At 31.9% G+C, this 13,143-nt stretch overlaps 1 protein-coding gene across 6 annotated transcripts in view; it reads right to left on the bottom strand.

The window, feature by feature from the left end:
- Nucleotides 1-13,143, bottom strand: part of f (espin protein forked) — a 98,807-nt gene that overhangs the window by 45,864 nt on the left and 39,800 nt on the right. For 3 of the 6 annotated variants that reach the window (XM_089705526.1, XM_089705527.1, XM_089705528.1), the window contains exons 1-2: nt 9,367-10,262; nt 5,052-5,204 (exon numbers count right to left, since the gene is read on the bottom strand). In XM_089705526.1, coding sequence (XP_089561652.1) covers nt 5,052-5,204; nt 9,367-10,250 — 1,037 coding nt within the window. In that variant the 5' untranslated portion in view covers nt 10,251-10,262. Of the gene's footprint in view, nt 1-5,051; nt 5,205-9,366; nt 10,336-13,143 lie in introns of those variants that run through there. The other 3 variants (XM_089705530.1, XM_089705531.1, XM_089705529.1) reach the window with 2 other exon arrangements.

Below are 13,143 nucleotides of genomic sequence, written 5' to 3'. Positions count from 1 at the left end.
AAACGGCTCCATGCCTTTCAGATCGGAACGCGTGAATCAAACACCGTTTCAACGTGGTTTTTACAAGTTATAGCGGTAGATGTATGAAAATGTTATAGGTATTCACATTCAAAATGTATATAATTATGTCAAAGAGTTTAGAGATACATTAGCTCCGGGATACTAAACATACATTAGGCGCAGATATAAGGGGTCTGAATGTTATCAATATAGAAATTTTGAAGCAATATTGTTACTACAAATTAAATAATGTTTGCCGACTACTTCGATTTGTTTCCGCTTAATTTTCCTTTAATAATGCTAGATAAATATTTAGATTAGACGCGAAAAATTATTTTTAAAATTTGGAGTTAAATTAATTATTTGAAATTAATTACGATATTGAAAGAACATCCATTATACAAATTAAACAAAACACTATCACATAATCTTAAAACCGCGTTATATGTCAAAAGTTAAGCATACTGCATAAGGGCTTATCTCCACAGTCAGCAGCGCGTAACAAATGCTGTAAGCAATTTTTAATTACGAGTTTCCACTAACAGATGGCGGTATCTAGGGAATGCGGTCACCTGTCATCGCGACGTGCTAATGTAGAAACGCATAATGTGAAAATGATTGGTAATGAGATAACGCTGGTTTATATTAAGGTAAGTGTGGCTTTTCCAAGACCGGTTCTGATATTATACAGAATGTAGATCGAATTATCGTAATCTTATTATGGGTAAGTGATAGTTTATGAAGGTGCGATTGCGTTGTATAATTCCAAAATTGATTGATGAGGTGCTCTATATAATTTGATAATGAAGTGTTTGTGAATTATTTGCACAATTTATTTATTATATTCGTAATATTGTGCGATGCAATAAAATTATCTAATGCGACTGTTACTCATTTGATATTATATGAAGGACAATATAATTTTTACTAGTTACTAGAAATATATGATACAAACCTCACAGTACTAGCTGGAATCGTCTTGGAATATTTCAACCTCGCAGACAAGGCGCGTAGAGGGCGCTCTCGACGTGGACAAGTGGCCATTTTTAATTCTTCTCAAACCATATCACTATTTCGCACTGTTTTACAGTTATTTAAATTATTGTCGTAAGTCATACATTGAAACTTTCATAAAAAGCATAAGATTGACTTCAAATTTAACTGCGAAAAATAGGTAGGTAATACACACCACTTAAAACTTCAACTAATAACAACGGTTTATTATTTTAATAATAAGGATTACTCAAAATAAAAAATAAAAATTACTGCATAATATGATTGAAATTCCTCATTCAAAATGTTCTTCTCGCGTCAAATAAGAAACAATAATTTTAGAAATATACGCAACAATATCTATATTAATTACAAATGTAAAACTGTTTCATTTTAGTGCATCATGAATTAACAGCTATTTCTTTAAATAAAAACGATAATTTTCTTTTCTCAACTGACAGCTAAACCGCTAATTCCACTGAATTACTGCGAAGAAATGATGCGATACATTTCATCACGCGCTGGCGTTCATTGTCCAGCAAGCACGTATAATATTATTACGATTTTGTCTTACTTATAACATGAAAGTTCTATTCCATATATATAAAAACAAAACCTGGAAATGAACACCATTTGTAACCTAATTCCATACCTATATCCAAACATAAACATTTTGTAATTATGCTTTATTGCGATTTCCAAAACAAAAACAAGTTCAATTTTAAGTAACATAACGTAACATCGTTAATGATTTTCTCAAAAAATAACGAATCGGTACGGATAATTTGACAATTATAAAACCGAAAGACACCATTGTTCATTCAAGTGCAACTATCCGAACGCATTTTAACGCGCCAAATAACTGACATTCCGTTTATCGCAATATGGTCGAAATATTTTTTAATTGTTATCACTTATAGTGTTAAGAAATCTTAGTCCGTCATGCGAAATAATTAGAAAGTAAATCTTAATTTAATTTATACGTACTTTCCTTCCTTTTGATGGCTTTGTTAAACCGTTTTTCTGAGCAAAGCAATATTAAAATGTTCTCTAGTGATTTTCTCGAAGGTTTTCTCGTAATATGAACTTTTATTTGTTTAAACTATTTAAGAATTTAGATAATTGATTATCACACAACCGTTTCGATATGAAGCTTATGAGTACTCATTTTACGGTATTAAATCAGTTCCTGAAACAAGTTTCGTCTTTTAAAAGTTCCGATGTTAGCAAACAATATAAGTATTATAACAATTGGTATTGTCTTCTTGATATCATTGTTTGTTGCACTTGACATTGTTTCTGGTCACAATTATATAGGTCATTGTTAATATTATATTTTTCTTAGTTATAAGTCCTTATCAATTTTCAACGTCTTTTTCAAAACTTTTAGATGACATTTTTTATAATTCATAATATGTTCTCCATTAAACATGACACAAAAAGTAATAATAATTAATTTAAACGTTAATGTAATAAGATGAAAAATTCTTATTATTTAAATCCCTACATAATAAATAATGCGATAATAATTACAATATTTAATGTGCACACTTGATTAATATTTGATTTGATTTGTTGTAATTGACTTGGTATCGAAGTCTAATAAATGCCAGTAAGTATTCATAACTATATTTACGTTCTGTGCTAGGATTTAATAAGTTTAGTTTAAATTATTTCAAACTATATTTTATTACTCACAATAACAATTATTTAGTGCTTATATTTTAAGCTATATAAGTAATAACAAACAGCTGATTAAAAGACTATTTCAAAAATATTTCCCGCGAAATTTCTACATTTCCGCACACGATTCGATATATTAAAAACATAAAGCTGTCAAACGTCAAACACAAAATACCACAGATTAAAAATTAATAAAAAAGTACAAAGCACCAACTCCACAGATTAAATATGGCAATTAGAAAATAGGAAAACTTTCAGTTCGTACACGGTTCACTCACGCATGTGCACTCAACGCGAGCGCAAGCAGAGTAGCATCTCACTTGACTAGTGCATTTCTGGGTTCCAGTAAATGAGTTAATTACGGTATGTGGTTTTGTGATGAGCGGAGCGGGAAGCGGTAGCGATAATTTTACAGAAAATCACTTAATACAGCGATTACTCGCGGGAGCTAAAAAAATTTGCTCTACATTTATTTTGGTTAGTAATTACAGAATATAAAATATAATTCATTCATTCATTATGGATACAGAAATTCGATTGAGAGGTTATTAATTGCATTCTCTTATATAATCTCAGGCATATAACATTCGCATAGCTACTAATACCATTTTCTATCCGCTCCTCTAAACAATAAAAACACATCCTTAATTTAACCACATCACCTACTTTGTCCGATTTTTGCATAATAATGTTTTTGTTTTCTCCTTGGGTAATGTTCCGTGAACGCTGTAATCTTAATTACTTAAAATAAGTCCGCATTTGAAATAATTCATCGATTTGTTTACAAGAACGTAACGTTATGGAAATTAACAAGGAGTTACAAAATGTTACCTGGCCGTTTGTGATTTTTTATAACAAATATTCATATTTTTTATGTTAAGAAATACTGGTAATATTATTCTGAATACATTTGCAAAAATGTAACTAGTGTAAGTGTATTAAAAAATCCTAAAATAAGGAAATTTCATATTGGCAACGCTCATTATAATTATTAGACGTTTTTGAAGACTTTCTGAAAGTCAGGTGCTCCTACTTAGTATTTCAGGAGTAATTTTTCAAAAAAACCATAGTGAACCTATTAATGGATTTCCTATAAAAGATAATTGTCTATGCTCTTCCTAAATCCATAAACAACAAAATGGCGTCCCCAGATGCAGATCACGATCCTGCCTACACAGTGTGAAGATTGTGAGATGAGCACAATTAATACGGCAACGCTTTCACCACACAATTATTTGAGATTTCAATAAACTTCGATGCGAATGACTTTGTTTACTTGTTTTTTTGAACTTCAAAAAAGGCTTATAAATTATTTTGAAAAGTAATATGGTAGAATAAAAAATTTAGATACAAAAGTATTTGTTGATATGTCTTTAATGGTACTTATGTATTTTATAAAGGAACTAGCGGTCCGCCCCGGCTTCGCCCGTGGTACCTACATGTTTAAACTATCCTATCTCTCAAGTTGGATCGAATCTGCATATGGTGTGCGAATTTTATTATAATCGGTTAAGTGGTTTAGGATGCTATAAAACTAAACACCAAACACTACTTAATACGTGAATGAAACTTCTACAGTTTTAAAGTTTTTTAATAGCTCACACTAATCAAATCACGAGCAGCCACCCGGTTCTGGCTTTTTGAAGGCCAACTTATATCACCATTACCCCTTTTGTTTTTTCCCTATAACTCTGTCACACTTGACTAGTAAATTCTCCACACCATACCTGTTACCTTATATTACATGCAACATACATCACCATACAGTTAGCCGTTAGTTATCGTGACTGGACTGTTATCGATGAACAAACAAAAACAACGATTTACAGCAATATTGCGATTAGCCATTGTGCCTAGATATTGCAATTTGTTATTGTAATGCTTCTTGTTTTATGCTGGTTGGATGATCTGGATTGGTTTTGATTGAGTAAAATATCTTATGTGTTAAAGCAAATACTCTACAGTCTATAAAGTACTAAAAGATAGTATGTTATGTTGTAAATTATAGTAAAGCGAAGCGAAGCAAGAGTAATGAACTGCCTAATGAGAAATGTATACCTACTTCATATTTGTATTTACTTAGAAAAAAAATATACCTATCTAATATTCAATAAAGTTAGTTCGATGCCCACTCCCGTATGTAGGTTCACACACACTCACTTCCTTTAAAAATAGTCTCTTTTCAAACTTATATCTATGTAAACCTAAGCAGGAATATAAAATAATAACTACAAAATTAGTGAATATCACGATTCTAAATCATCATGATCTTAAAAAATGGGTAATCTGCAAGTTATCTGGAGATAAGTACTAATATTGTAAAAGCTTAAAACAAAATAATTGTAATTAATATTTAAAATAACTGAAATACTCACGACACATCAGGCGTAGTGTTAGCCAGAAGCCGCACACAGTCAAGGCAGCCCCTCGCGGCCGCGTAGTGGAGCGCCAGGGCTCCGTTGTTCGCCCGGCCTCCGCCCGGCATCGCGCGGCCGCACCACCAGCCCTCGACAGCTAGCCTTCCGCTCCTGGGAGATATATTTCTTTAGATATTATCTTTTAATTTAACTACATATAAGTAACATGAATTTTATTTAGATACCTATATGTTATTTTATATAACCACACATAAATTGCATGAAAATTTATTGCATGTTTTAAAACTCTTATCTATAGATACCTAAGACGATTATAAACATGTTTTTATTACTTATTATGTAAAAGATAAATACCGCGTTTAATTACTAAACCGTTAAAAGCTTACTGCTAGCGTTTTAAAATATAGCTTATTAATTGTAAAGGACGATCGTAGTTTTGTCTATTAAGGCGTAAAAAAATAATATTGTTTACGATACTATCTAATAAAATCTTAAAATTTAACAAAAAAAAACATTTTTAAATTAATGTAAATTGTAGAGCAGCGAGAAGGAGAGCTTAATAATATTATATTGGAGTAAACTGTATTTTAGTATAATAAATATATTTGTGCAATGTCGATAATAAATCAATAACACCTTCAATGATTCTTAAAAAGAAGGGAAATGATTTCCATAAGAAAGAATGTTTATCAATGTGAAATTCAAATATGTACATATTCAGTGCTCTATGTCTTTCTATGTAAGCGCCATCTTTTGTAGAGTGGTGGCAACAAGTAATATTGCATGCTAGTTCATCTACTTAGCCATAGATGTCGCTACTACGAGTAACATGAATTGAAAGCATAGAAATCTAAATAACAAGACACATAGAAGTGCTGTAATGTCATAATTCGTATGAAAACCGCTGTCGCCAAAATCAACACATTCAAACCGAAAGCTAAACAGTACACACAAGTAAACTATGCCTTTTATTGGACAGCTTGATTTTAGTGAAAACTAACTTAACTATTAAATTAAGCTTTTGAATATGTATCCTAACGCACGAATTTACTGTTTATTTTAGAATAACATCCCTAAGTATATGAGACTTTTTGCTCCAATACGAACAAACGTGATAATAAGAATAGTCGACTGTGTCATTCATTGTTATTTCGATTACTATGGTGACACTCGTAATACTTGTAAATATTCTATAATTTTAAGGAAAAACGGCATTATTTCTAAAAAAAAATATTTTTCGATGAAATATTATTCCTTTATAAGTATAATTACAACTTGTGGAAGAATTTCCGCAATGGGAATTGCTGAAACACACCATGTATACACTCATACGTCTCCAGAGAAACTGAACAGTGACGAATGCACTGGTGATGTGAACATCACCTGAGTGGCGACAAGGTCACGCACGCTTACGACTTCTAGTGTCTTGTTATTTAGATTTCTATGATTGAAAGTAATCATTTATTACAGACAGCAAGAACTAAAAGGTGAATTAATTACTGTCATACTTAATATTATATAATTTTTTTACTTAAACATGTTTTTATCAGAGGTTTATCTATTTATAAACGTATACAATATTAATTTTGACCACCCCATGAAATTAAAAAAAAAATATTCATCAGCATATTTTTTTCGAACGACTTATAACAATTTTAAGCACACCATAACTTCCAAAACAAAACACGCTCGCTGCATGTCAGACGCAGTACATTAATCTGCACATTATGATTATGATGGACATTTTCCAGTCCGTTACCCGATTACCCCATAAATCCTGAACCGGTCTGACATACGGGACTGTGCAGACTACTGACACGCATTTAACTGAACCAGAAAATATTCGACTAGCTATTTCCCGCGGTTTTTTTCCTGCTACGGAGTATCCTGTTATGAACATCTTAATGGTAAGAGTAGTCTTTCAGCTTAATGAAAGAATTTGTTTAGAATGTTTAATTAGTAGATTATATTGATCATATAGAAAGGATTTTTATTTATATTTTATTTTTATATAGGTACCATCATATTGCAATGAAACAGAGTAATAATTTGTCCATATCTACTTGATATGTTTAAACTTCCCAAGCAGAATTTCCTTTTTATCAAAGAAACAAGGAATATAAACAAATACCTATGGAGCAAATAGATCTTTCAAACATTCTAACAGACTATAAAAAATAATTATCTATGTAACATCGTCTATAACTGCATTTTTTCACTTTTAAGACTTTAACATACTTTCACAAAATGCTAGCAAAAGATACCAACAATATATTATCTGTATTTCTTTCGTTATAAAAACCTGAATGCAAATGCAGGCAGCACCATGTCAATTTGACAGTTGTAAAATTATAGCCCAATCAATAAAAAATCGATGTATGTATTTTAATTTCGCAATTTGCAATCTGTATTATCTTTCGTCTTTTATTTCTTAACACTTATAAATCAAAGTTAAACCCAGCATAATCTACAATTCAGAAGAGATAAACAAATATGTAGTGAAACTGACCTTCGCATTTACAATATTAATATGAATACAACACCCTTAGATTATAGATTGGTCTCCGCGCGCGCGCTAGCGCGCGCGCGGAGACCAATCCTTAATCTAAGACAACACCAAATATAGTCATTATATTAATATTAAGTTACAACATACCAGATGAAACTAGATTATAGATGAACAACAGTTTAGTAACATGATCTAGTATTAATCGAACATAATTACATATCCAATTAATTTCAAAACATTACTTGACGTGTTATAAATTATAATCATGTTAAAGAGGTCATCTCTTTAATATATAAATACGTAAAAGCTTCGATGCTTTTACATTTTGAAGGTTAATTCACTTTTAGAATCTATTAAATAGATTCACTATAATGAATGTGAAAGTTTTTGAATATGGTTGGATGGATTGTTTCTCTTTTATGTAAAAATGTGCAATCGGATCTATGCAAAATTTTGCATAGAAATAGATTTTATGCAATCTGGAGTATTTACATAACTTTTCTTATGAGCCGGAGTGCTCTAGTCTAAAGTAATAATACTGCATCAATCAATAAATTTTAAAATTTTGTAGAGTAACTAAAAAAGACAACATTTTCTAACTAGGCATTTCTAAATGCAAGTATCCAAACACAGTATAATTCTACGACCCAGTACTAGTGCATTACCTAGTCATACGTGAACTTTCAAGTATCAAAAACGTAAATCCCATACAATAAATCGCGACCCGCGTCACGGTGGCCAATCACGCAGCCGGAAGCGCACGCTGCTACATTTCCACGCTATTTACAATGCGTGACCTTAAAACTGATCATTGACAGTACAAACTACGTGTCAAGTATCAAATTCGTTCGACGTATAGTGTAGAAATTATGGAAATTCGTGAAAATTACAAAGCTCTTAAATGTAGAGCTTAAAAAACATAAAAAAGAATTGATTATTTTCGGACAACTTCGGATAAAAATCTAAGTAAATAAGTACACTATTTCAATTTTAAAAGTATATCTGAGAGTAGTGACTAAACTATGTAACTGAATAATCTCCATTTTAGGTCACTAGGCCCCTCGTCTCACTCCACGGAATAGTACACACGTACGTAAAATATATAATCCTCATGTAGTTTTAATAAACTTTTAGTTTCACCGTTACATTGTTTACGTTATACCGTTAAAGCTTCATATAAAATTATAACGTAATGTACGGTATTTAATAAAATTAACACTGTCCAATTACTCTTATCTTGGTCAGAATAAAATGTTTCTCTTCAAAATAAAATTTTGAAATTCCTCATCAAAAAAGCCTGAATTCCTACATCCTGTTATTAAATAAATTATGTATGATAAAATCAGAAAGTTTCATCGATTTACTATTCATGACTCTATTAATGGTTTAATTTAAATTTCCCTTTGAAATTATCATAATTTTTGTCAACTGCTTTTCAAGCTATTTTGAATTCATTAAACCTAAAATAAAACAAATGAGACACCAAAGTTAATAAAAATTAATGCGCAAGAGAGCACACATGATAAAAGTGAAACTTCTAATAGAGCCCTTTTTTCTTTCTGTATAGGTACCTCCTATCTTCCTGTAATTAAAGTGTCACCTAAAACAAAGTTTTGAATTGTTGTTCGTTTAAAAAATAATTATTCATGAGCAGTGAGCACTAATAAAATTGAAGCTGAATTCGAGTTCTATCTTGTGTATCGATATACCTATATTGTGTCCATGTTTGTTTTGACTTAAAAAAATAAAATTTTAACTCTATACCAATGTCGGAAAATTACGTGTAGTTTTACCAATACCTACCTAAAATTTCCGGCGCGTAAAGCAATATCTAGCGTGTCGAGATCCTCCTCATAATTGTGGCAGAGCTCCATAGTGGTGTTCCTTGCTTCATGTATATCGAACAGAACCGTCCCATCATTGGTCTTGTCCGTCATAACACTCCGATACGACCTTGTCCCAAAGCTAGAGGTCACTGACGCCCCACGTGGGAACTTTCTAGGCGTCACTGGAACGTTCTGAGCCGCTATTGCTTTCCTGTACCTCCTCCTTAAATATCTACGCATCCTCAAAGACAGCATCACCCGTATCCGAATGTGACGCTTTATATTCCTATCGTAACGTAACTGTTCTTTTATTTTACGGTCCCTCTTCTTTCGCTTCGGTATTTCATCAATTCGCTCCAGTGTTGTACTCCTTTCGAGCAAACGGCTCGTTTCTAAGCCCGGGGAGCGGTTGAAGAAGTCGGCGTTATTGTTTTTCCACGATTTACTAAGCGACCAATTTTCTCCGTACGAAGAATTCTTTATTTGTATCGGCTTTTCGTATAAATCGTCGTCTAGCGCAATCATTCGCCGTGATATCAAAAAGTTATCAATGTTTCTCCGTAGCGTACTGTTTTGGGAACTAACTGTTGTATTAATTAGATTGGAGGTCAATGTTTCTGATTTTTGTTTCTCATTGCTAGGTTTTGGTTGTTCGGTGGTGTTTCTATTCTTGCGTTTCGCTAACGTCATTATCCTTCGACGCATTGCGGACATATTTGTTAATTCACTCTTTAAAAATGGTCCTTTTCTATCCGAAGTCATATCAGGGGACCATGCTGCATTTTCAGAACAACTGCAAAAGTCCTTGAATATTCGCGCTAGTGCACTGCAGCTGCTTTCTTTTGAACGCTCTTTGGCCATATTTCCATAGCTCTATGGGAATTTAAAAAAGATAAATGTCACTGTCATTCATTTAGAACATCACTGTCACTGCTTGAATCTGTATCCACACTGTCACGAATTTTAATGAATTTTCTGCGTAAATGTAAAGGAGGTTAATGTAATTAGTGTACTTAATATTTCCGTGTACTCATTGTTACGTCAATATTACGTAAAGCGCCTATTGCAGGTGTGAATATATTTAAAATACGAGCTGAATTTTAACTGATAAGATTTTATGATTTCTCGCAGATGAAATCTAATATTTCATAAGTTTTTTTGAATATTTTAGCCATTCACCGAAAATAATGCATAAAAGCTTAACATCCAGCTCCAGGTAGCATGAGAATTGAGAACGTATCTATTCAATAAATGGCAATACATGAATAGACCACAAATGTAAATACTAAGGTAAATACATTGGATTGTTTGAAAATCTTTCTGTATATAACGATAAGGTGTTTGACAGTCTGACTAACTGATTTATTATCAACGTACTGCGGAAACAACTGGACCGATCGGGCTGAAATTTGCTATGCAGATAGATGATATTAATATCCCGATTGTGAAGAGGGTCCATTAAATAATTTTGATATATTCCCCCCTTAAGGGGATATAATAAGGGGATAAAAGTTTATATCATGAATATTTGTATTGACCACGCGGGAAAAGTTGCGGGCAAAAGCTAGTAAAAGTAGTAGAATCGCTTAATATTCCGAAAAATACTAAATAGTAGATAGATAGGTAGTAGATTAACAAAACGCTTCGTGTTGTAGGTATACATTTGATACATATTTATTTTCGACTTGCGTGATAGATGAGATAAGAACGTCATTAAAATTGTTAACCATTTTCTTGTATGTAGTACCTACGTAAACAAGTAACAACATTCATCAGATGAAAGTGAATTGCATTGTTTGAATATTCCTTTGATAGATTAATTCCAATATTTATTGGTTCCAATATTAATTCCAATATTTATTGGTTGTTATATAATTAAAGAATAATATATGGTTAGACGGGAATACGCCTGTAATAAACTACCTACTCCAAAAATATCGTAGACTTTGGTTACGCTATATTAATATTAAACGTTATAACAATTTTAATAGAAATATCGAGGTAAAAAATAACGAAAATAATCTATACTAATATTATAAAGAGGAAAGGTTTGTAATTATGTATGTATGTATGTATGGTTTTCACGCATAAACTACTGGGCGGATTTTGATGAAATTTGGCACAGATAATCTTTAGACTCTGAGAAAGAACATAGGCTACCTTTTATTGCGAAATATGTACCACGGGCGAAGCCGGGGCGGAACGCTAGTTTAATAATAAATGCTCCGAGATCCATAATCTTTCGATAAAATAGAAATGTTGTGCCTTTCGTTTTCAATGATGAAATTTATTTAAATAAATATCTTAATATTTTCCACACATTTTAATATTCTACAATTTTATTTGACGGACGTTGTCCATTCAGATGTCAAAATGGCGACGCAAAACAACACAAAAATCAATAATTGCCTATAATTTGCGCACACGTTCGCAAACTAGCATAATATTATGTGGTAATAGTAATACGGTAACACTACGGTAATAATTTAAAACACTTTTGACGGAAGTCGAGCTAATAACTATTTAATTGTTCACGCAATGTTCCTTTCTCTAATAAAATCCTTTATGGTTGGTTTATCTTTATATGTGTCCGTATTTATGCAAAATGGAACCACTCGACAAATTTCGTTTTTTGCTTTTATTGAAGAATACTCATCCAAAAGTGGTCTAAATTCTTATACAAACAAGAACCACATGATTTTTACGTTGGAAACAAGGTATACTAAAAGCAGAAAGGAACCACCAGCAACAACGAATAATACCATATTAAGCAAAACCGAACCACAGCACCACGGGACTGCTTTGTTCAAACAAATAAACGAAATTACTATCATGTCATTTTATACAAAACAGATCCACACCTACTTGGTACCATTATACATTACACATATTTCTATTAATAACAATTATTTTTAATACACAAAATGGAACCAGGTTTCTGTGGTATGGTTATGCGTAAAATAAATACATAATTTAATTGTAATTTTTTATTGCAAAATAAAACCACAAGCATTCGGTTCTATTATGCATAAATAAATATTGTAAAACATCCTGAAAGCCATCATCGCTATATGGAACCAAATGCCTTGACTTGTTACAATGCTTCTCATCTTTAAACAACGTATTTCATTACTTAAATACTTATGATCTAAGCTTAAATAGCTCAAAGTGCAAAACTCCAATTTTTAAAGTAAAACGTCGAACATCTGTCAATATAGGTGACATATTCAGCGAAGTAGTTCGAATACGTGACGGTCTAAGGTGACGGTGTTATTTTCCTCCGCAAAGTAAGTTCTATTGTTTTTGTTAATTACCTTTAAAATTAAATGTGAAAATGTTTAGTAATACATAAATAAGCAAGCAATTGGTAAGAAAAGAATTGGAGACGAACACTGAAGATAATAATGAAGATACAACGGGTAAGTAGTTTTATTTAATGCATTTAAGTACTTATTGAATCTGAGATGCAGGTACGCTTTATCCACTTTTGATTCATTCCCGATTGTGGTGTGATTTTAAGAAGATATTTCATTAAGTAAGTGCAAGAGGAATCCTCTGTGGATTTACGTATTTTAACGACAATGTTGTTGTTCACGAAGGCGAGTCGAATTAAGAGTCATTTTGTTACGATTCATCTGTCATTGTGAGATGAAACTACTAAACCCTGTTTTAAAAATAACTGTCGATGATCTAGGTACCTACCTACTATTTTGGTAAAATACGTTTAGATTCAGATTCAGTAGGTACAGTACAT

Source organism: Colias philodice, chromosome 17 (genome assembly GCF_061535455.1).
Source record: "Colias philodice isolate Cphi_HAF_F1 chromosome 17, ilColPhil1 Martin Lab GWU primary, whole genome shotgun sequence".
Lineage (NCBI taxonomy): Eukaryota > Metazoa > Arthropoda > Insecta > Lepidoptera > Pieridae > Colias > Colias philodice.
This window is presented reverse-complemented; position numbering and strand designations above follow the sequence as displayed.